This window comes from Scyliorhinus torazame, chromosome 6, assembly GCF_047496885.1.
Source record: "Scyliorhinus torazame isolate Kashiwa2021f chromosome 6, sScyTor2.1, whole genome shotgun sequence".
Lineage (NCBI taxonomy): Eukaryota > Metazoa > Chordata > Chondrichthyes > Carcharhiniformes > Scyliorhinidae > Scyliorhinus > Scyliorhinus torazame.
In genome coordinates, this window is record NC_092712.1 from 107,684,802 (window position 1) to 107,709,706 (window position 24,905).

The 24,905-nt window shown below is 47.7% G+C and overlaps 1 protein-coding gene across 1 annotated transcript in view; it reads right to left on the reverse strand.

The window, feature by feature from the left end:
* Window positions 1–24,905, reverse strand: part of itga8 (integrin, alpha 8) — a 328,234-nt gene that overhangs the window by 193,169 nt on the left and 110,160 nt on the right. The window contains exons 15-17 of the mRNA XM_072508666.1: window positions 21,740–21,847; window positions 6,598–6,653; window positions 6,027–6,181 (exon numbers count right to left, since the gene is read on the reverse strand). Coding sequence (XP_072364767.1) covers window positions 6,027–6,181; window positions 6,598–6,653; window positions 21,740–21,847 — 319 coding nt within the window. The remainder of the gene's footprint in view (window positions 1–6,026; window positions 6,182–6,597; window positions 6,654–21,739; window positions 21,848–24,905) is intronic.

Sequence of the window (24,905 nt, forward strand, 5' to 3'; positions counted from 1 at the left end):
ACGCAGACAAGGCCCGCCCCCTAATACAGACCACGACCTTCCCTCTGTCGACAGAGGCTTGCCAGGCCTTCAGCCGCATCAAAGCGGATATCTCAAAGGCCACGATGCGCGCCATCGACGAGTCCCTCCCCTTCCAGGTCGAGAGCGACGCCTCCGACGTAGCTCTAGTGGCCACCCTTAACCAAGCGGGCAGACCCGTGGCCTTTTTCTCCTGGACCCTCCACGCCTCAGAAATCCGCCACTCTTCAGTAGAAAAGGAAGCCCAAGCCATAGTGGAAGCTGTGCGACATTGGAGGCATTACCTGGCCGGCAGGAGATTCACTCTCCTCACCGACCAACGGTCGGTAGCCTTCATGTTCGATAATGCACAGCGGGGTAAAATCAAAAACGACAAAATCTTGCGGTGGAGGATCGAGCTCTCCACCTTCAACTATGAGATTTTGTATCGTCCCGGAAAGCTGAACGAGCCGTCCGATGCCCTATCCCGCGGCACATGTGCCAACGCACAAATTAACCGCCTCCAATCCCTCCACGAGGACCTCTGCCACCCGGGGGTCACTCGGTTTTACCACTTCATCAAGTCCCGCAATCTCCCATACTCTTTAGAGGAGGTCCGTACAGTCACAAGGGACTGCCACATCTGCGCGGAATGCAAGCCGCATTTTTTCAGGCCAGATGGAGCGCACCTGATTAAGGCTTCCCGCCCCTTTGAACGCCTCAGTCTCGATTTCAAAGGGCCCCTCCCCTCCACCGACCGCAACGCATATTTTCTTAATGTAGTGGACGAATACTCCAGCTTCCCTTTTGCCATTCCCTGCTCTGACATGACCGCGGCCACAGTCATTAAAGCCCTGAACAGCATCTTCACACTGTTCGGTTACCCCGCATACGTCCACAGCGACAGGGGGTCCTCTTTCATGAATGACGAGCTGCGCCAGTTCCTGCTCAGCAAGGGCATAGCCTCAAGCAGGACGACCAGCTACAACCCCCGGGGGAACGAGCAAGTAGAAAGGGAGAACGGCACGGTCTGGAAGGCCATCCTACTGGCCCTACGGTCCAGGGACCTCCCAGTTTCAAGGTGGCAGGAGGTCCTCCCGGACGCTCTCCATTCCATCCGGTCGTTATTATGTACGAGCACTAATCAAACGCCTCATGAGCGTCTCCTTGTTTTCCCTAGGAGGTCCTCCTCTGGAACGTCGCTGCCGACCTGGCTGGCGGCCCCAGGACCCATCCTGCTCCGAAAGCATGTGCGGGCACATAAGGCGGACCCGTTGGTCGAAAGGGTTCACCTCCTCCACGCGAACCCCCAGTACGCCTACGTGGAGTACCCCGATGGCCGACAGTACACGGTCTCCCTGCGGGATCTGGCGCCCGCCGGCAACACGTACACCCCCCCGACACCATCAACCCAACCCCCCCTTCCTGCCACCGCCGCACCCCGCGACCGCCCCCTTCCCAGGAGGATCGGTTCCCCTCCCCTCAGCACCGACCCGAGCTGAAACCGTACGGCTCCTGGAGGTGACAACACTAGTACAAGCACCACCACCACCGCCGGGGCCGAGGCGATCGACACGGACGACCAGACCGCCCGACCGACTCGTGGCGTCGATGTAAAACAAATATGGACTGTTCACAAGAACATTTTGCTTTTCTTCCTATACCCTCTGTAAATAGTTGCAACAGGACAAAATTGTCCAATACTGTATTGCCATGTGAATGTTTTGTCCTCCCAGGACCAGCCCTGTAAACCCTTACCACCATACGAAGCATCACCCCGCCGGGTTCATTTTTGACAAGGGGTGAATGTGGTAGTATGTATTGGGGGTCATGTGGGACTGGAAGCCCTAATGTCATTGGCTGACAGATCCCGGGTCCTGGTTGGCCGTTGACCTCAAGCTCCGCCCTGAAGGCGGAGTAGAAGAAGCCGGAGTCTTCCCCCGCAGGCCAGTTTACTATCGAGCTGCGGGGGAACAGACACGCTTAATAAAGCCTCATCGACTTCACTCTATTCGTCTCATGGAGTCTTTGTGCGCTACACACTTATCTTAGTGTCGTCTGCAAACTTGGACACATTGCCCTTCGTCCCCAACTCCAAATCATCTATGTAAATTGTGAACAGTTGTGGGCCCAACACTGATCCCTGAGGGACACCACTAGCTACTGATTGCCAACCAGAGAAACACCCATTAATCCCCACTCTTTGCTTTCTATTAATTAACCAATCCTTTATCTATGCTACTACTTTCCCCTTAATGCCATGCATCTTTATCTTATGCAGCAACCTTTTGTGTGGCACCTTGACAAAGGCTTTCTGGAAATCCAGATATACCACATCCATTGGCTCCCCGTTATCTACTGCACTGGTAATGTCCTCAAAAAATTCCACTAAATTAGTTAGGCACGACCTTCCCTTTATGAACCCATGCTGCGTCTGCCCAATGGGACAATTTCCGTCCAGATTCCTCGCTATTTCTTCCTTGATGACAGATTCCAGCATCTTCCCTACTACAAACAAAGCAAATACATGAGCAAGAGCAGCATAGAGCGTCATGAATAGTGTTCTTTTTAAAAAATATATATTTATTAAACACAATTTTTAACACAATTTCTCCCCCTTACAAACAATAACCCCCCCCCCCCCCCCCCTCGTAGCAAAATAACAAGAAACCGCACAGAGCAAGATATATACATGGTAAAAACGATATGTTACATAGCTTTGTACACTGACCCTCTCCCGGACGTGCCAGTTTCCCAAATACTTCATGTTTTCTCTTGCTCATCTACCCTCCCAGGCAAGCCCCCATTGCCCCCCCTCCCCCCCCCCTCACAGGACATCCCCCCCCCCCCCCCCAGGTTGCTGCTGCTGCTGACCGACCTTCCTCTAATGCTCCGCGAGATAGTCTAGGAACGGTTGCCACCGCCTGTAGAACCCCTGTGCAGACCCTCTCAAGGCAAACTTAATCCTCTCCAGCTTTATGAACCCAGCCATGTCGTTTACCCAGGCCTCCACGCTGGGGGGGCTTCACCTCCTTCCACATTAGCAAGATCCTTCGCCGGGCTACTAGGGACGCAAAGGCCAGAATGCCGGCCTCTTTCACCTCCTGCACTCCCGGTTCGTCTACTACTCCAAATATTGCTAGCCCCCAGTTTGGCTTGACCCGGACTTTCACCACCTGAGATATTGCTTCCGCCACTCCTCTCCAGAACCCCTCCAGTGCCGGGCAAGACCAAAACATATGGACATGGTTCGCCGGGCTCCCTGAGCACCTTCCACATCTGTCCTCTACCCCAAAGAACCTACTCAATCTCGCCCCCGCCAAGTGCGCTCTGTGAACCACCTTAAATTGTATCAGGCACACGAGGAGGAGGAATTAACCCTCCCTAGGGCATCAGCCCATAACCCCTCCTCAATCTCCTCCCCCAGCTCCTCCTCCCATTTACCCTTCAGCTCCTCTACCAGCGCTTCCCCCTCTTCTTTCATCTCCTGGTATATTGCCGACACCTTGCCCTCCCTGACCCATACACCCGAGATCACCCTGTCTTGAGTTTCTTGTGCCGGGAACAACGGGAATTCACTCACCTGTCGCCTCACAAATGCCCTCACCTGTATATATCTAAAAGCATTTCCCGGGGGTATCTCAAACTTCTCCTCCAGTGCCCCTAGGCTCGCAAACGTCCCGTCAATGAACAGGTCCCCCATTCTTCTAATCCCCGCCCGATGCCAGCTCTGAAACCCCCCGTCCATCCTCCCCATGAATAGTGTTCTTACAGGGAACAGATCATCAGTCCAAGGGAGAGTCGTCGAGGAGTCTAGTAGCTGTGGGGAAGAAGCTGCTCCTATGTCTGGATGTGCGGGTCTTCAGACTTCTGTATCTTCTGCCTGATGGAAGGGTCTGGAAGAAGGCAAAGCCTTGGTGGGAGGGGTCTCTGATAATGCTGTCTGCCTTCCTGAGGCAGCGGGAGGTGTGTACAGAATCAATGTGCGGGTGGCAAGCTTGTGTGATGCATTGGGCTGAGTTCACTACACTCTGCAGTTTCTTGCGATCTTGGGCTGAGCAGTTGCCATACCAAGCTGTGATGCAGCCGGATAGGATGCTCTCTATGGCACATGTTTGTTCCTTGTTTGAGTTTTAAAAAGCCCCACGGGACCATTAATGCATGCTACATAATGGACTGTTTTCAAATATTAATTATACCCTTTTGCACAAGCTATGGCAACTTCGTTATGAAAGAGGAGCCTCTGCATGCAACAACTGTCTGCCAAACGAGGTACAATAACTAATGTCTCCATGAAGGCGTGCATGTTCAGAAATCACCCTGAAGGTCCATCTCTTTTATTTCCAAATACATCATAGTTGCCACAAGAAAACCCATTGGTGCCAAAATCCATTATGTGTTGGAAGAGAAACGTTTTTCACAAGAAAAACACTTATGAGAGTCTAAGTACCAGCCAAAAACAACGGAAAAGTTCTTAAAAAATGACTGAAATATGAAAGATTTAGATTACTTTTGTTAAATCCTTATCAAGTCTGGACACCAAGTTTAAATTCTTCAGGTGTCCTTTTTGCTTGAACAATGGAAAAAAATAACTCGCAGGATGGAGATTTCCCTGAAAAGGTATTTAAAAGCAGCTGCCTATTCGAACTAGTCCGACATCCTGAAAAATAGGCAAGTGTAAAAGGGGTAAAATTCCAGATGGACAAATCCTCTCCTCATTCCCATGCCGGAACGGTTAATTAATGACACAAAATAAGCAGCTAACAGGAGATAACGCAAGTCTCGTTATTATTTTTAATATAGAGACTACAGAAGTAATTCAAGTCCACAGTTTCTCATTGTCTCAGTCCTGTCTCCCTTTTTCACCTCAAATCACCTTCTAAGTGGTAACTTACTCCTAATTAGTGTTCATAAATAATTGATAACTTTTCCTTATTGCTGAAAGCACTTCCAGAATGCACCTATAGTACATTTTGCTTTCATCAGTAATTTGCATGTATTTGTTGTGTCCTTTGCAGCCTTGCCTATAATTCAGTCAATATTTCCTAGCCCATGGACGATTGTTATGTAATCAATTCCTGATTTCCAGTATAACTGCTATGAGTAGTTATATTTCTGGTAAATTATGGTCTACATAGCCCAATTAATGTACATTGTTTTGCTTCATTTGTGATTGAGCAGTTTGATATTTTACTCCAAAGCATGCTCACTTATCCCGTGGCAGCTCCAAGCTCAGTTTATTTATGTCCCTATACCTCACAAACAAAAGACAGATTTCTTTTTTTTATCTTTGACAGTTACAGAATGAAATTTTTTTCAAACTCATGTTTCTTTAGACTTGTCCGCTCTCTGGGTCCCAATTACCAAAGGAGGACAGAGTGACCTAGAATTTGCCTGACAACTGTGCAATAGCAGATCAGTCGATCTCTGTGGATAGCAGATATTGTGCTGAATGAAGCACAGGACACAACACAATCAATTCGCTGACTTAGGATTCATGGAAAGATTTCTATAAATTATCTTTGCTTCACTTCCCATCAGCAAAAACTGCCACAGCAAATTTCTCCCATCGGCAGCTGTGCCATAGATACCAAGAATGACCAGCTTCAGTCTCCACTCTATAACTCAAGCACAACAAATGGTCCCAGTACCACTGGGTATAAAAGTAGGAAACTCATTTGGGGTTACTGCATCTCAAGTGACTACAGCTAAGTGACTATTTCTGGAAGTGCACAGCGTGTGAGCACTTGACAGGATCGGGCTTGCCTGGAATGCCTTCCTCAATTTTACAAACAAATTGACTGTGGCCAAGATGTATACATGTATGATGCTCACTGGGATGAGGTACTAGACAGTAACTGACACCATGTGATCATACCACCACTATGCCCTTACCCCAGCAAGTAGTCAACATCTTTTGAATTTAAAACAGCAATTAAAGAACCTTTGACTTTCGAGTGGCTTGTGTTCCTTATCACACTGCCCACAAAACATATTTCAGTTTGGACATTTACTGGACATGTACTTACTGTAAGGTAAACAATGAATTCCTGGTACTTGGAACGTTCCAATTTTCCAATGACTAATTGGAATGTGTGTTGTGGTCGATGATAATTAAGGAATAGCGTTCTCTCAATTCCTCCTTTCTGTTTCAGTCTGTCAAGCTGAAGGCTAGCATTCAGAACTAAGGAAATGAAAAATGTGGATTTTGTAAGGCAGCATCCAAATCACACAAAGAATATTATGCTTTTATTATTCTTGTGTTTCAAGTCCATACAACTATCCTCAACTGCAAGGGATAGGAGATAGCAGATAATTCAGAAGAATTCAGATGAAGGACAAGCCAAGTTGTATTCACAAACTATGAAAATATAGGTTTTAGCCTTCTGTTGTAAAGCACTGCTTAAAATCTTTGTATCAAAACAATTTTTGTATTTCTTTACCGTAGTAATTAAGGACTTTATGCAAATAATAAAGCAGTGCACTGACAGAGGTATTTTTAACTATCAATTTACCTTGGCTTAGACTGATAGCAATTTACACTTCAATTGTAATCAGATTTATGTCTGTTAGTGAACTGTGTATTTATGTAATGCTCACCTACTGTACCTGGAATACCATGACCTGACACATTTGCAGAAACTCTCACAGTGAAACTGTAAATAAAGAACAGAGAATAAAGATTAGTGTTCCGCTTTTCCACAAGTTTGCAACCCTCACTGTAAGGAACTCCAATGTGTGTAATTAGACTGCTGTACATTCCATCAGTTTGGTCAGAATATTCTGAGGAGATACAGACTTACAACTAATGAAACCTCCAGGAGACTGAACATATCAGCATGGATTTTACAGTAGAAATAATGGCAGGGCTATCAGCGCTCAACATGATCAAGGGATAAATTAGGCAGCAATTTCCAGTGCCGCACATGTGCAGTTAACTATGGAAATCATGAAAAGTTTCCAGAAGCTTTGCTATAACAGTATCTTGCTGAGAGACATGCCATTCAAACACAAATGGAAGTGGTGAATTAGCAGTATTTACAGGATAGATTTGCTTTAAACATACTAGAAAAACCTAAGGCGCTTGTCCATTGAAGTGAGTGAATTTTTAAATGTGATAAGTTTTAATTACTTCCAAACAACTGGCATAAAAAATAATTTTTAAAAGTGTGGAATCTCATTCCTTCAGATTTCAATTATTTGAGATATAATTTTTTTCAGCTTTATCTTTCTGTCTCTTTCAACTCTCTCACCCTCATCTTTTATTTTTTTTAAAATTTGCATTCTATACATGTTTTGGCATTGGATTAAATATTCTAATTTATATTTCCTAGTTTACATACAGCCATTCCAGAAGGAACCAGGGCTGGGTGGGGTGGGGGTGTGAAAAGTGCTATTTACATTTGTGTCCAGAAAATCCAGAGAATGGGTTTCTTTCAGGTACTGCCAGGTGTAAAAGCTTAAGCTGATTAGTATTTTTCAATATTTCCCAGCTACAGCCAGCCACATTGAGAAGCTGGCTATCAGGTGGTTGGGCCGTGGTTATTTGACCGCAGCTATAAAGTGAAGAGGGGAGAGGATTGGAGAGGTGTAAGGAATGGCGTGGGGAGAGATTGGAGATCAGCAGCAGGAAACATTGGAGGCTTATTTCAGGGGAGAGTCCAGGTAGGCCAAAGTGTGGGGTTGGGGTGATGAGGTTGGATGGTCGGAGGCAGAGTTTGAAGGGGTAGAGATCAGGGACGAAATTCTCCCCAAACGGCGCGATGTCCGCCGACTGGCGCCCAAAACGGCGCCAATCAGACGGGCATTGCGCCGCCCCAAAGGTGCGGAATGCTCCGCATCTTTGGGGGTCGAGCCCCAACATTGAGGGGCTAGGCCGGCGCTGGAGGGATTTCCGCCCCGCCAGCTGGCGGAAACGGCCTTCGTTGCCCCGCCAGCTGGCGCGGAAATGACATGTCGGGGCGGCGCATGTGAGCGTCAGCGGCGGCTGACAGTTTCCCGCGCATGCGCAGTGGGGAGAGTCTCCTCCGCCTCCGCCATGGTGGAGACCGTTGCGGAGGTGAAAGGGAAAGAGTGCCCCCACGGTACAGGCCCGCATAGATAGAAAAATCTGTAATTTCCTTAAAGAGTTGGTCCAGGTAGATGAAGCCAGAAATAGACCAACAACATTTTGGGTTCATCAAATAGATGCACAGAATGGAAGATCAAAACGATAGTTGTAAATTTATATAAAACATTATTGAATCCACCATTAAAATCCTGAGGTCCATTATAGAATGGAGACTAAGAACATATAGAACATAGAACAATACAGCGCAGTACAGGCCCTTCGGCCCACAATGTTGCACCGAAACAAAAGACATCTAACCTACACTATACCATTATCATCCATATGTTTATCCAATAAACTTTTAAATGCCCTCAATGTTGGCGAGTTCACTACTGTAGCAGGTAGGGAATTCCACGGCCTCACTACTCTTTGCGTAAAGAACCTACCTCTGACCTCTGTCCTATATCTATTACCCCTCAGTTTAAAGTTATGTCCCTTCGTGCCAGCCATTTCCATCCGCGGGAGAAGGCTCTCACTGTCCACCCTATCCAGCCCCCTGATCATTTTGTATGCCTCTATTAAGTCTCCTCTTAACCTTCTTCTCTCCAACGAAAACAACCTCGAGTCCATCAGCCTTTCCTCATAAGATTTTCCCTCCATACCAGGCAACATCCTGGTAAATCTCCTCTGCACCCGCTCCAAAGCCTCCACGTCCTTCCTATAATGCGGTGACCAGAACTGTACGCAATACTCCAAATGCGGCCATACCAGAGTTCTGTACAGCTGCAACATGACCTCCTGACTCCGGAACTCAATCCCTCTACCAGTAAAGGCCAACACTCCATAGGCCTTCTTCACCACCCTATCAACCTGGGTGGCAACTTTCAGGGATCTATGTACAGGGACACCTAGATCCCTCTGCTCATCCACACTTTCAAGAACTTTTCCATTAGCCAAATATTCCACATTCCTGTTATTCCTTCCAAAGTGAATCACCTCACACGTCTCTACATTAAACTCCATTTGCCACCTCTCAGCCCAGCTCTGCAGCTTATCTATATCCCTCTGTAACCTGCTACTTCCTTCCACACTATCGACAACCCCACCGACTTTAGTATCGTCTGCAAATTTACTCACCCACCCTTCTGCGCCTTCCTCTAGGTCATTGATAAAAATGACAAACAGCAACGGCCCCAGAACAGATCCTTGTGGTACTCCACTTGTGACTGAACTCCATTCTGAACATTTCCCATCAACCACCACCCTCTGTCTTCTTTCAGCTAGCCAATTTCTGATCCACATCTCTAAATCACCCTCAATCCCCAGCCTCCGTATTTTCTGCAATAGCCTACCGTGGGGAACCTTATCAAACGCTTTGCTGAAATCCATATACACCACATCAACTGCTCTACCCTCGTCTACCTGTTCAGTCACTTTCTCAAAGAACTCGATAAGGTTTGTGAGGCATGACCTACCCTTCACAAAGCCATGCTGACTATCCCTGATCATATTATTCTATTCTAAGAGCACGATCCAATGGCCATGTTGCACCTGAAAAACAGCTCGGCATGGTGTAGGTTGGCTTTTAAAGCTGGGAGCCCCGCTCCCGGAATCAACCCAGCTCACAACACCTTGCGAGATCCAATGCGATCTCGTGAAATGTTGCGATGTAAGTCTCGTCCATTGTGGGTGGAATCACATTTTGGCAAATCTGCATTTAGAGCGCGACAGTTAGTCTCATTCTAATGTGCAGTTTACCGAGGTAACCGAGGCTTTGGAATTCATTCCCTTCGCCTCGGAGACCATGTGGAACTGTCAACTGGAAGGGATATTGTCAAGTTGCCAGGCTGGTGCTGCCAAGGTGCCAAGCTGGCATTTTTGCATGTGCGCGATTGGGCCAGGGTGCTCTACATGGGTGTTGGGGGTGGGGCATCCTCCCATAGTGCACTGGGGCTGGGAAGGTTGGGGGTTGCTTTGGGGGTCTCGGAGATCGGCACGCTACACTGGGGAGACCCGGCAAGTGGAACTCCACATTGTACAAAACCGCAAACTCCATATTGCCTCAACCGCACATTCCCTGCTGAGGCCCCTTATACAATGCCAGTCGTGTTGCATAACCATGTGTTTCTTGCCGCTGTGAGCACTGGTTTTCACGCGGCTAAACAAGCTCACTATGGGACATAGATAAAGAACGCTGGATAGTGAGATAGGTATGGATTGCTCTAGGAAACAGCCAGCACAGACACAGTGGTACAATGTTCCCCTTCTGTGCTTTAAGGTTGCACTGTTAAAAATAAAAGTATGGAGGGAGCAGTCATGTGGCATACTTTCAACTTCCATCTTAATGTATTTTTAAAAAAATTTAATTTGTGTTGGTCCTTCCATGTGACACATCATTCACAAACATGTGACAGGCAACTCTTCAAGGTTTTACCAAGTTTCCAGTGCTTTTAATAACAGCGGGTCCAAACAAAACACCAGGTTGGACTATTTTTCCTCGATGTTAATAAAAGGCAGCACCTGATTTCCATTTGTTTTCCCAGCCCTTGGCAACCAGATCAAAAGTAGCAATTCACAGCAAGGGGAATTATAGATGTAAACTCGCACCTTTGTGACATAACGCATAATTCAGATTTTGAATTATTGTGTGTGCTGCAGCTGTGTTATTGCTTACTGGGTGCATGGTTTAATATCAGCCACGTAAGATGACCATATTTGTTCTACTGTCATGGTGCAACAGATTGCAATGCATAGAAAGGAAAAAGCTGACCGAATATAAATCATGAAAATTGCCCAATAGACCGTTTGTGGATTTATATGCGATCAGGGAAATTGAATTATTTCTAACAAATGTCTTTAAATAAAGGCAAATGATGGATGATGAATTCAGATGGAGGAAACTCCAAGTGTAGGCCCATCACACAGGGTGGAATTAAGGGAAGGATTTTGAAGGGTCGAAAGTGCACACTTCACTGATGGTCCATGGCCAGTGTCGCAAGATTCCCATGAAAAGAACAGGGTGTTAGGATGTACTGGCCAGAATAATTAAATATAAAAGAAGAAATACTTTCCTTTCTATATGCAAAGCCGCATCACGAACAGTGTGCCCAGTTTTAGTCCCCCTTCATGATGGGTCTGTAAAAGGTTCAAAACAGGGTCACCAGATTCGACTCCTCAGTTACCAAAACAGGCTAAAAGAGCTGGGGCATTTACTTTGGGAAAACATGTGGAGATTTAATTGATGTAATTAAAATAAAGAAGGAAATAGACTTGGTCCAAGCGGGTTGGCTATTCAAGCCAAGAAGATTATAGAGGATCAGAGGACTTAAGTATATGCTATGGAACCATAAACCTAGTTCAAAGGCTATGAGGTACTTCTTTCCACACAAATTCATCAACCTCTGCAAGTATTTGCATTGAGAAGGCATTTGCTGCAAGCATTCAAATACAGTATGGAACAGTTAATAAGAATGGTCGTATATCTGTGTATAGAAAGAGCTGTTGTATCACTCAGTCCAAGTGATCTCCTGGGACATGTTTAATCACCTTCAAGGATCACAGAGGAATTTCACAAAGATTTCTTTCTCCAAAATAAGCTGAAGGCTTTTCTTCGGTATTTTCCCACTCAGGGAAAGGGGGGGGGAATGCAGCGGGGATGGTGGTGTTGAGGGGGGGGGGGGGGGGGGAAGTGGGGGGGGGGGTGGCAATATGCAAATGTTTACAGCATACTAGGATTGGGGTGACTCAATTGATTAGCCAGTCTTTTTCAGTTCTTTTTTCACAAGATTGATTGTTCATAGCGTGAAATATAAGTTCTCTGTAACAGATAATTTCTACAAACGACCAATCCGCCCAGATTCATTCTAACTGACTAATATCCTGCCACTTCAAACCTACCTTCCCCAGTTTGGCAAAATCAGATAAGAATAATTCCCTGTGGTGTGTCCTTTAATCAGATGTACTGTGACCATTTTTTTGGTGTACAACATATAACTGAAATTCACCTCAGCTGGAACCCACACAGAGTCTACAATTGACTTGTGACCTTCATCAATCACTTCCCTTCAGAGGAAACTGTTTGTTACTTTCCATTTACAAAAGTTTAAAAGGCGCTCTCGGGTCTGTTCACAGCAGTTAGCTGGTTTCCCTTGAGGCAATTCTGATTGTTGACCCAATTCATTCACCCAGAAAGCAATGCAGAAAGATACAGGAAGATCAAAAGCAAGTAACATTTTACCTCACTGGTAGCACTGGATCAGATTAACTCAGATTTAGTTAGAATGCAATTTCAATAGGTAGGGTGGGATTTACCAACCAATTCGCCACGTTTTGTTCGGCAACAGAGTGGCCCGCCAGCGGGATTTACCAACATCGCCGTTATCAATGGAACTTGCCGGGGATCAGGGGTTATGGGGAGAAGGCAGGAGAATGAGGTTGAGAAAATATCAGCCATGATTGAATGGCGGAGCAGACTCGATTGACCGAGTGGCCTAATTCTGCTCCTATGTCTCATGGTCTTATGGTGATTGCACCCTTCATCACCGGGAAACCCGTGCACTGCATGGGACCAGAATATCCCGCCTGCGTGAACAGCCGATATGCAAGATGCAATTCAATTTCCAGTATATACCATCACCAACATATAATTCAATTTCCGATATATACTATAACCAATGCAAAACTCAACTTCCAATATATACCTAAAAGGTGGAATTCAATTTCCAATATATACAATAACCAAGGCAAAATTCAATTTCCGATGTGTACATTAACCAAGACACAATTCAATTATCAATATATACTATAACCAGGATGTAATTCAATTTCCAATATGTACGATAACCAAGGCACAATTCAATTATCAATGTATACTATCAGCAAGATATAATTCAATTTCCAATATACAATATAACAAAGGTGTAATTCAAATTCCAATATATACTATAACCAAGTCACAATTCAATTTCCAATATATACTATAAGCAAGGGTTAATTTAATTTCCAATATATACTGTAACCATGGTGTAATTCAAATTCCATTATATACTATAACCAAGTCACAATTCAACTTCCAATATATATTTTAATCAAGGCATAATTCAATTTCCAAAATATACCATAACCAACGTGCGTTTCGATTTCCAATATTTGATTTGATTTGATTTATTATTGTCACATGTATTAGTATATAGTGAAAAGTATTGTTACTTGCATGCTGTACAAACAATGCATACCGTATATAGGGAAGGAAGGAGAGACTGCAGAATATAATGTTACAGTTACAGCAAGGTGTAGAGAAGAGATCAACTTAATACGAGGTAGGTCCATTCAAAAGTCTGATGGCAGCAGGGAAGAAGCTGTTCTTGAGTCGGTTGGTACGTGACCTCAAACTTTGGTATCTTTTTCCTGACGGGAGAAGGTGGAAGAGAGTATGTCTGGGGTGCGTGGGGTCCTTAATTATGCTGACTGCCTTTCCGAGGCAGCGGGAATTATAGATAGAGTCAATGGATGGGAGGCTGTTTTGCGTGATGGACTGGGCTAAATTCACAACCTTTTGTAGTTTCCTGCGGTTTTGGGCAGAGCAGGCTCCATAGCAAGCTGTGATACAACCAGAAAGAATGCTTTCTATGGTGCATCTGTAGAAGTTGGTGAGTGTCGTAGCTGACATGCCAAATTTCCTTAGTCTTCTGAGAAAGTAGAGTCAGACTTCCGGTTGCGGCTATGCGGAGCTAAGTCGCACATTCGGCGGCTCCCGCAAAAACTGACTTTTAGGCTCTTTTCAGGGCCCCCAACGGCACTTTTTTGACGTTTCCCGGTGTGGGAAGGAGATTACAACAATTCCCCGATAGTATATGGCTTTTACCAGGAGCGGGGCGACTAAAAAGGGGGTGGTGGACCCGAAGAAGGTGCAAGCGAAGAAGAACAAAATGGCGGCGGGCGGAGACCAGGCAGCGTGGATGCAGCGGGCGCAGGAGCAACAGGAGGGTATCCAGCGCTGCTTCAGAGAGATTAAAGCGGACCTGCTTGAGCGGATGAAGGCTTCTATTGATAAGCTGCTGGAGACACAGACCGGCCCAGGGGGTGGCGATCCGCGAGGCCCAACAAAAGATCTCCGACAATGAGGACGAGATCTTAGGCGTAGCGGTAAAGGTGGAGCACGAGGCGCTCCACAAGAAATGGCAGGAGCGGTTCGAGGAGATGGAGAATCGGTCGAGGCGGAAGAATCTGCGGATTCTGGGCCTCCCGGAGGGGCTGGAGGGGCCGGACGTGGGGGCCTATGTGGTCGCCATGTTGAACTCGCTGATGGGAGCGGGGTCCTTCCAGGGGCCCCTGGAGCTGGAAGGGGCCCATAAAGTGCTGGCGAGGAGGCCCAAGGCTAACAAGCCTCCATGGGCGGTGCTGGTGCGGTTTCATCGGTTCGCTGATCGGGAGTATGTGCTCAGGTGGGCCAAGAAGGAAAGGAGCAGCAGGTGGGAGAACGCGGAGATTCGAATATACCAGGACTGGAGTGCGGAGGTGGCGAAGAGGAGGGCCGGGTACAATCGAGCGAAGGCGGTGCTGCACAGGAAAGGGGTGAAGTTTGGCATGTTGCAGCCGGCGCGACTGTGGGTCACCTACAAGGACCGGCACCATTAGTTTGAGTCTCCAGAGGAGGCGTGGGCCTTTGTTCAGGCCGAGAAGTTGGACACAGATTGAGGGTCGGATGGGCATTTGGGGATTGTGGTTCATATGTTACTTTTTGAAGGGGGGTCCTTTGCTCTTGGTTTCTCTTTTTTTTGTGTGTTTTTCTCTTTCTGGTTGGTGAGGGTAGTTAGGGCGGGTTGGGCACTGTTTTGGTTGGGTTGGTCGGGGGGAGCTCTTGGAGGGGGGTAAGCAAATGGAACAGGGGTGGATGGCCGGCGGTGAGATGGGGCCCCCCGGGGGAGGGGGAGGCCCGAGTCGGGGGTGAGGGGACTGGGCCTGTAAAAGGAGCTGCGTCAGAGGTGGCGGGGGCGGGTAGGTGGAAAGCACAAGCTTTTCCCGCGCTGAAGACTGGAGGGGGCGGGACCGGGGCGGGGAAGCAAGGGTTGTTTCCCGCGCATAGGATGGATGGGGGAGGGGGAGAGCCTGTGGATGGGGAATGGAAGAGGAGGGTGTGTCACACAATGGGAGGAGCCGAAGGAGAGGCGGGAGTGGCCGGGATCAGCAGGTGTCAGCTGACTTGCGGAAGTGCAATGGGGGGAGTAAAACAGCTAAGGATGGGTCCTAGCCGGGGGGTTGGGGGGGGGGGGAATCGAGTTGCTGCTGCTATGGTCAAGGGGGAGCTGGAGCGAGTGGGGGGGGGGTCGCGACGGGGGTCTGCCGCCGTGGGGAACTGGCCAGGCGTGGGGTGCGGGCGCGTGGCTGGCCGAGAAGGGGTTATGGCAAGTCGGCGGAGGAGGGGGGTGCGGGTAGCCCCCTGATCCGGCTGATAACCTGGAATGTAAGGGGACTGAATGGGCCGGTCAAGCGGGCCCGCGTGTTCGCGCACCTGAAGGGGCTGAAGGCGGATGTGGTTATGCTCCAGGAGACACACCTGAAGGTGGCAGACCAGGTAAGACTGAGGAAAGGGTGGGTAGGTCAGGTGTTTCACTCGGGGCTAGATGCCAAAAATCGAGGGGTGGCGATCTTGGTGGGAAAGAAGGTGTCATTCGAGGCATCGAGCATTGTGGCAGACAATGGCGGTAGGTACGTAATGGTAAGTGGTAAGTTGCAGGGAGAGAGGGTGGTACTGGTCAATGTGTATGCCCCGAATTGGGACGATGCGGGTTTTATGTGGCGCATGTTGATCGGATCCCAGACTTGGAAGTGGGGGGCCTGATAATGGGGGGAGACTTTAACACGGTGCTGGATCCGGCACTGGATCGCTCCAGGTCTAGGACAGGTAGGAAGCTCGCGGCGGCTAGAGTGCTGATGGGGTTTATAGACCAGATGGAAGGGGTGGACCCTTGGAGATTTGCAAAGCTGGGGGCTAGGGAATTTTCATTCTTCTCACATGTCCATAAGGCTTATTCCCGAATCGACTTTTTTATTTTGAGTAGGGCGTTGATAGCGAGAGTAGAAGATACCTAGTACTTGGCGATGGCCATTTCGGACCATGCCCCACATTGGGTGGACTTAGAGCTGGGGGAGGAGAGGGACCAGTGCCCGTTGTGGCGTTTGGAGGTGGGGCTGTTGGCGGACGAGGAGGTGAGCAATCGGGTCCGAGGAAGTATGGAGAGGTACCTGGAGGCCAACGATAACGGGGAGGTCCGAGTGGGGATGGTATGGGAGGCGCTGAGAGCGGTGGTTAGGGGAGAGCTGATCTCCATTAGGGCCCACAAGGAGGGGAGGGAGCGGGAGGAGAGGGAGAGGCTGGTGGGGGAGATGGTGAGGGTAGACAGGAGGTATGCGGAGGTGCCCGAGGAAGGATTGTTGAGGAAGAGGCGCAGCCTCCAGGCCAAATTCGACCTGGTGACCACCAGGAAGGCAGAGGTGCAGTGGTGGAAGGCCCAGGGGGCGATTTACGAGTATGGTGAAAAGGCAAGCCGCATGCTGGCGCATCAGCTTCGGAAGCGGAATGCATCTAGGGAGGTCGGGGGAGTTAAGGACAGGGGAGGGAGCGTGGTGCGGAGTGGGGTTGGCATCAATGGGGTCTTCAGCGACTTTTATGAGGAATTGTACCGGTCCGAGCCGAGGAGAGGGAGGGATGGGCCGCTTCCTGGACCAATTGAGGTTTCCGTAAGGTGGAGGAGGGACTGGTGGCGGGATTGGGGGCCCCGATTGGGCTGGAGGAGCTGACCAAAGGGATGGGAAGCATGCAGGCGGGGTATGCACCAGGGCCGGCCGGTTTCCCGGTCGAATTATATAAAAAATATATGGACCTGTTGGGCCCGTTGCTAGTTAGGACCTTCAATGAGGCAAGGGAGGGGGGCCTTTGCCCCCGAAGTTGTCCCGGGCACTGATCCCCTTGACCCTGAAGCGGGAGAAGGATCCCCTGCAATGTGGGTCTTACAGGTCGATTTTGTTGCTAAACGTAGATGCCAAGGTGCTGGCGAAGGTCATAGCCACGAGGATTGAGGATTGTGTGCCACAGATCATCCACGAAGACCAGACGGTGTTCGTGAAGGGGAGGCAGTTGAATGCGAATGTGCGGAGGCTTTTGAACGTTATCATGATGCCGGCGAGGGAGGGGGAGGCGGAGATAGTGGTGGCAATGGACGCTGAGAAAGTCTTCGATAGGGTAGAGTGGGGGTATCTGTGGGAGGTGCTGAAGAGGTTTGGGTTTGGGGAGGGGTTTGTCAGGTGGGTTAGGCTGTTGTATGAGGTCCCGATGGCAAGTGTGGCCTCAAACAGGAGGAGGTCCGAGTACTTTTGGTTGCTCTTCGCACTGGTGATTGAACCCCTGGCTATGGTACTGAGAGAGACGAGGAACTGGAGGGGGTTGGTGCGGGGTGGGGAGGAGCATAGGGTGTCGCTCTATGCGGACGATTTGCGGCTATACGTGGCGGACGCGGTGGGGGGGATGCCGGAGGTAATGAGGATCCTTAGGGAATTCGGGGATTTCTCGGGGTACAGGCTCAACATGGGGAAGATTGAGCTGTTCGTGGTTCACCCAGGAGACCAGGAGAGGGGGATTGGCGAGCTCCCATTAAAAAGGGCGGAGAGGAGTTTCAGGTATTTTGGGGTCCAGGTGGCCAGGAGCTGGGGGGCCCTGCATAGGCTTAACTTTACAAAGCTGGTGGAGCAAATGGAGGAGGAGTTCAAGAGGTGGGACGCGTTGCCGCTGTCCTTGGCGGGTAGGGTGCAGTCCAAATGACGGTGCTCCCAAGGTTTTTGTTCCTGTTCCAGTGCCTCCCCATGTTTATCCCGAAGGCCTTTTTTAGGTGGGTCAACAGGAGTATAATGGGGTTTGTGTGGGCGCGAGGGACTCCGAGGGTGAGAAGAGTAGGGATAGGGGGGGGCTGGCACTGCCCAACCTCTGTGGGTACTACTGGGCCGCCAATGCGACAATGGTGCGCAAGTGGGTGATGGAGGGGGCTGCATGGAAGAGGCTGGAGACGGCGGCTTGTGTGGGCACGGGTCTGGGGGCGTTGGCAACGGCGCCGCTGCCATTCCTTCCAAGGAGGTATACCACAAGCCCGGTGATGGCGGCTGCCCTCAAAATCTGGGGGCAGTGGAGGCGGCACAGGGGGGAAGCTGGGGCCTCGGTGTGGACCCCAATACGGGGGAACCACCGGTTCATCCCAGGGAGAACAGATGGAGGGTTTTCCGGGTGGCACAGGGCAGGGATACGAAAGTTGGGGGACCTGTTTGTGGGCGGGAAGTTCGCGAGCCTGGGTGAGCTGGAGGAGAAGTACGGGCTCCCCCTGGGGAACACCTTCAGGTACTTACAGGTAAGGGCGTTTGCCAGGCGGCAGGTCGTGGAATTCCCGCGGCTGCTGCCACACACAGTACAGGACAGGGTGCTCTTGGGGGGGTGGGTGGGAGTGGGGAAGGTCTCGGAAACTTATGAGGTGATGCAGGAGGAGGAGGAGGCCTCAGTGGTGGAGGTGAAAGGTAAGTGGGAGGAGGAGTTGGGAGAGGAGATTGAGGAAGGGACGTGGGCAGATGCCCTTGGGAGGGTGAACTCTTCCTCATCGTGCGCGATGCTCAGCCTCACACAGTTTAAAGTGCTGCCAGGATACAAATGACTGGGACAAGGATGAGCCGTTTTTTGGGGGGTGAGGACAGGTGTGTTAGGTGCTCAGGGAGCTCAGCAAATCACACCCATATGTTCTGGGCGTGCCCAGCGCTGGAGGAATTTTGGAATGGCGTAGTGAGGACGGTGTCGAGGGTGGTAGGATCCAGGGTCAAATCGGGCTGGGGGCTCGCAATATTTGGGGTCGCAGAGGAGCCGGGAGTGCAGGAGGTGAAAGAGGCCGGTATTCTGGCCTTTGCGTCCCTGGTAGCCCGGCGAAGGATTCTTCTTCAGTGGAAGGATGTGAGGCCCCCAAGCGTGGAATCCTGGATCAACAATATGGCGGGGTTTATTAAGTTGGGGAGGGTGAAATCCGCCTTGAGTGGGTCGGTACAAGGGTTCTTTAGGCGGTGGCAACCGTGCTTAGACTTCCTGGCAGAATGATAGACATTGGTCAATGTCAGCAGCAACTCGGGGGGATTTATACTGGAGGGTCTGAGGGGGTGTATATACCTGTTGTGTTAAGTTGGGGTGTTAATGTTAATTTATTATTTATGTACAGGGGGGAGGGGGGTATGGAGGGTTGCTTTTCTAGACTGTGTTTTGTACTTAACCCTGTTGGGTTCCTTTTTCATTTTGTTACTGATATTTTATGAAAACCTTAACAAAAAGTATTTTAAAAAAAGAGAAAGTAGTCATTGGTGGGCTTTCTTAACTGTAGTGTCGGCATGGGGGGACCAGGACAGTCTGTTGGTGATCTGTACACCTAAAAACTTGAAGCTTTTGACCCTTTCTACTTTGTTCCCATTGATGTAGACAGGGACATGTTCTCCACTACGCTTCCTGAAGTCGATGACAATCTCCTTAGTTTTGTTGTCATTGAGGGAGAGATTATTGTCGTTGCACCAGTTCACCAGATTCTCTATCTCATTCCTGTACTCTGTCTCGTCATTGTTTGAAATCCAACCCACTACGATGGTATCATCAGCAAATTTGAAAATCGAGTTGGAGGGGAATTTGGCCACATAGTCATAGGTGTATAAGGAGTATAGTAGGGGCTGAGGACACAGCCTTGTGGGGCACCGGTTGGTTGAGGGTGATCGTGGAGGAGGTGTTGTTGCCTATCTTTACTGTTTGTGGCCTGTGGGTTAGAAAGTTCAGGATCCAGTCGCCGAGGGAGGAGCCGAGGCCAAGGCCTCGGAGATGAGTTTTGGAGGAATGATGGTGTTGAAGGCGGAGCTGTTGTCGATAAATAGGAGTCTGACATAGGTGTCTTTGTTATCTAGGTGTTCCAGGGTAGAGTGCAGGGCCATGGAGATGGCGTCTGCTGTGGACCTGTTGCAGCAGTAGGCGAACTGTAGTGGATCAAGGCAATCCTGGAGGCTGGTGTTGATTTGTGCAATGACTAACCTTTCGAAGCAATATCACTATAACCAACGTGCGTTATACTATAACCAAGGTGTAATTTAATGTCCAATACATATTATAACCAAGCTGTAATTCAATTTCCAATATATACTATAACCAAGATGGAATACAATTTCCAATAGATAATATAATCAAGTGGTTACTCAATTTCCAATATACACCACAATTGATGCACAATTCAATTGCCAATGTATGCTAGAACCAAGGTGTAATTCAATTTACAATATATACTATAACCAAGATGAAGTTAAATTTCAAATATATTTCAAATAACCAAGATATAATTCAATTTCCAATATATAACAAAGGTGCAATTCAATGATTAATATACACTATAACCAAGGCACAATTCAATTTCCAATATATACTATAATGAAGGTGGAATTCAATTTCCAATATATACAATAACCAATGCACAATTCAATTCCTAACATATACTAGCACTAAGATGCAATTCAATTTCCATATATGAAATAACCGAGGTGCAGTTCAATGATTACTTTTTACCAAGGCATAATTCAATTTCCAAAATATACTATAACCAAAGCATAATTCAATTTCCAATATATACTATAACCAAAGCATAATTCAATTTCCAATATACACTATAACCAAGGCACAATCCAATTTCCAATATATACTATAACCAAGGTGGAATTCAATTTCCAATATATACTATAAGCAAGGCATAATTCTATTTCCAATATATTCTACAAGCAAGGCACAATTCTGCTTCCAATATATAGTATAACCAAGGCACAATTCAATTTCCAATATATACTATAACCAAGGTGCAGATCAATTTCCAATATATACTATAACCAAAGCACAATCCAATTTCCAATATACATTATAACCAAGGCACAATTCAATTTCCAATATATAGTATAACCAAGACACAATTCAAGTTCCAGTATATATTATGACCAAGGCACAATTCAATTTCCAATACATATTATAACCAGGGCGTAATTCAATCTCCAAGATATACCATAACCAAGGCACAATTCAATTTCCAAAATATGCTGTAACCAAGGTTCAATTCAATTTCTAATATATATTATAACCAAGGCACAATTTAATTTCCAATATATTCGATAACCAAGGCACAATTTAATTTCCAATATATTCTATAACCAAGGCACAATTAATTTCCAATATTTGCTATGATCAAAGCGTAAATCAATTAACCATATATTCTATAACCAATCCAAATTTGCCAAATGTGGTCCAACTTTAGGTGGCAGGTTTACTTGGCTCATGTTCAGTTTTATTTGGCACACATTCCTGTTGTTAGGGCAGCTTCAGTAACCAACACAAGTTATTTTTTACAAACAGTACACACATTTTGGCACCAAATTTAATCAGAGATGGTATGCACAATAAAATGGAATAAACAATAAATAATATGATTGTGTAGATGGTCAACCTATTATTTTTCAAACAGTGATCATAAAAATTGTTTTGACAATTAGTCTGCACATAATAACATTGTTAGTTTTCAAGTATCAAATGGTTGAGCAAATAATATGGAGTTCGAGTGGCTAGAGGGCAATATCGCTTTTCTGTCATGATCACTTCCTTACCATGACACCAAGGTCTCTGATCCCAGCAACTGGCAGCTTTTATTCTCTGGGTTTATGATTGAAGGATTCAGTTGGAGTTGCGCATCCACGGTCACAACGGCCCTGGCTCTGTGTGTGAAGAATAAAGATGTTCTAGTCTCTGTCAAAGGACACAATGAAGGGTTGCTAATGAATCTAGTTATAGCACATAGCAAGACACAGGAATTGATTTATGGTACCTTTCCAGCTATTCTTTGAAAAGTTCATTATTCTATATCTTATATGAAAAAGCAACAATGCCTGGATAAGAAATGTAATTGCCTGAGAAAATGCAAAGAATAATCCTTTACTCTTGTCTAAACTATAATAAGAACACAGAGAGGAATTCGGCAACCCGCTGGTGACAGCGGGTTTGGTGGCAGGTGGGCATGGTGAATCTGCCAGGAAAAAGCCAAGAGGAGGTCGGAAACCCGCCAGCATAAAATCCTGTTGCAATTCTCCAAAGGGCAGGTTAACGGTGGGTTGCTCTCCCTGCTGGCTGGTGGTGCAAACTCCATTTGCATTTCATCGCATCTCATTAATACTCATTAAAACAGCTGCCCACCAGCATCCCGTCAGGCCTTTCATTCGTGTGTCACGCCCGTGGGAAATTATGTTGGCATCAAACCCGACTTCTATCGAGTGGTGTGTACAAGGCTGTCCTCAGTTCACCAGAGGCTTTAGAGGGAGAGTGCAACCACGTCTCCCATAGTTCTGTGCTGCTCCTGATGCTTGTTCACCACTTTGCTGGGGAAACCCGGTTCCTGCCTCGATCCCCATGCCGAGCTGGTCTTTATGGTCAGCACCAGGAGTGCTGCTGGACCCATGGATCCTCCTGTGTCACTGAGTCAGATCCTTACGGCGCCTGGGTTTGGGGAGTGCAGGGGTCTCCTTGTCCCTGGGCTTGTTCGTATGGCACATTAGGGATTGTTCATATCAGCACTCAGAAGTCAGGGCTATTATAGTTTGTGTGGGCCATTGTTGACCTGAATCCTCTTTGGAAATGGGAGCTATATCAAGATTTCAGTTTTAGTTCAGGGGCTGGAAGACTGGAGTCAGATTGCAGACATTCTTCCTGTGAAATGGAAAGGAGTCACGGATGACAGGCAGTCTAGGGGCTATGTGGACATCGCAGTCAGAAGTCAGACATAGGAGACAGGGCAGAAAAGCAGTGAGCATGCAGAAGGAGTAATAATTGGAAACATGCTGTACCCTAGCTGCAGGGAAGGGCAAGGACTGTGTGCTTCAAAGGAAAAATGTATAGTTTGGTGTGTAGGGCTGTCCTACAGTCGAAGTCCCTTGGGAGCTCTTTATTTGGATACAGAGGGAATGGTGATGACCACTGGGGCCATCTGTAGCCTATAGTCAGAGAAGACATCTTACAGGGAGGGATATATGAAGATCAAATGTGGGAGTCTCATCTCTGTAGGCAATGGTGCATTCTGCCTCCAGATGGGGTGGATAGAGGTCCACGTAGGCCATGGGGGTCTAGCAGGTGATGATTTCAGTGGGGATGTATTGCACAACAATGACAGAATCCAGTCTAAGTGGTGGAGGCTGGAGAATAACAGGTGGCATTTGTACCTGCACATCCTGAGGCTACAGGTAAATCGGAGACATTTGGGCAGTGAGGGAGGGAGGGAGAGAGGAAGGGATGAACTCCGTCCCATAATAAACATCATCTTGAAATCGCAAAACAATGGTGTCATGCAAAACTGAAAGCAAGATTTGTTCTGTCTGGGAGGAGTATGAGGAAGTGTGGAAGGACCGCTAAACTGGGCTATGGGGCCTTTTCTTGGGACACACGCTCACTTTTGGTGCCACTACAATAGACAGGATCCAGGTCAGTTACAATGGAGAGAACTCTCATTGCCGAGGAAGTAATTTAAAAAAACATTCATTGCATGCAGTACCTTTAAAGGGATAGACAGAACTCCAAAGTTGTGCAGGTTAGGTGGATTGGCCAAGCTGAATTACCTTTTAGTGACCAAAAATGTGCAGGTTCGGTTACGGGGTTGTTAGAATAGGGTGTGAAGTGGGCCTAGGTAGGGTACTCTTTCGGAGGGTCAGTGCAGACACAATGGGCTGAATGGCCTCCTTCTGTACTGTAGGGATTCTACGATTCTATGAACACAATAGCCTCACGTCAAAGTCTGAATATCAACAAAATATAATGTGGGAATGCAGCCCTGGAGAGTGAAGGCAATAGTGAAGGGGGCACAGGTACATTACAACTGCCATCCTATCAATGAGGGGAGGCACATATTAACATGAATACCATTCATCACTGGCACAGATTCCACTCACCGACCATGAGCAAAGGTCATCGGTATGCCAGTTCAAAGAATGGAATGCAGAGCTACTGTGGTTCAATCGTTTCATTCACACCTTATCCCTCAGAGGGCTCCAGATGTCACATCTCTGGAATTAACTTTTGCTCACCACTATGTGTGTACTAGTCTCAGGGGTAAGGCTGCATCAGGCACAATGCACTCACGGCACCCAAAGGTGTGCAGGCCCACATCTCTCATAAGTCTTTCAATCACAGCTCCCCTTTCCGCACCCTTGCAGTACTGGGCATGGCTGCAATTGTCCAGAGGCCTCGTGCATCATATATGTCACTTTGTTCGTAAAGACCTGATGCCATGTGAGGTTGGAGGCCTCCCCCTGCCAGTGGCTTTGAAGGTGATGGCAGCACTCAATTTATTTGCCTCTGGCTCTTCTCAGGGATCAACAGAGGATCTGTGCAGCATTACACAGTCAGCCACACATCAGTGCATATAGGAGATCACCGGTGCCCTTTACAGGAAGGTTCAACATTATTTCATGATTGCTCTGGACGAGAATAGTCAGTATCAAAGATTCACTGGCTTCACGGCCATCTCAGGCTTCCCAGAAGAACAGGGTACAATAAAGACTGTACGGGCTTCTTGGGTGCAGCCCCTGATGTTTATAAACCACAAAGACTATCATTCCATCAATGTGCAACTCTTGTGTGACCATTGCGTACATCCTGCATATATGTGTGCACACAACATTGAAAGCTCCTACATCCTCATTCACTACCAGGTGCCTAGGTTTTTTGAGAGACCAGTGTTCCTGCAGGTGCTGGAGGATATTGGGTACCCACTGCAACACTGGCTAATGA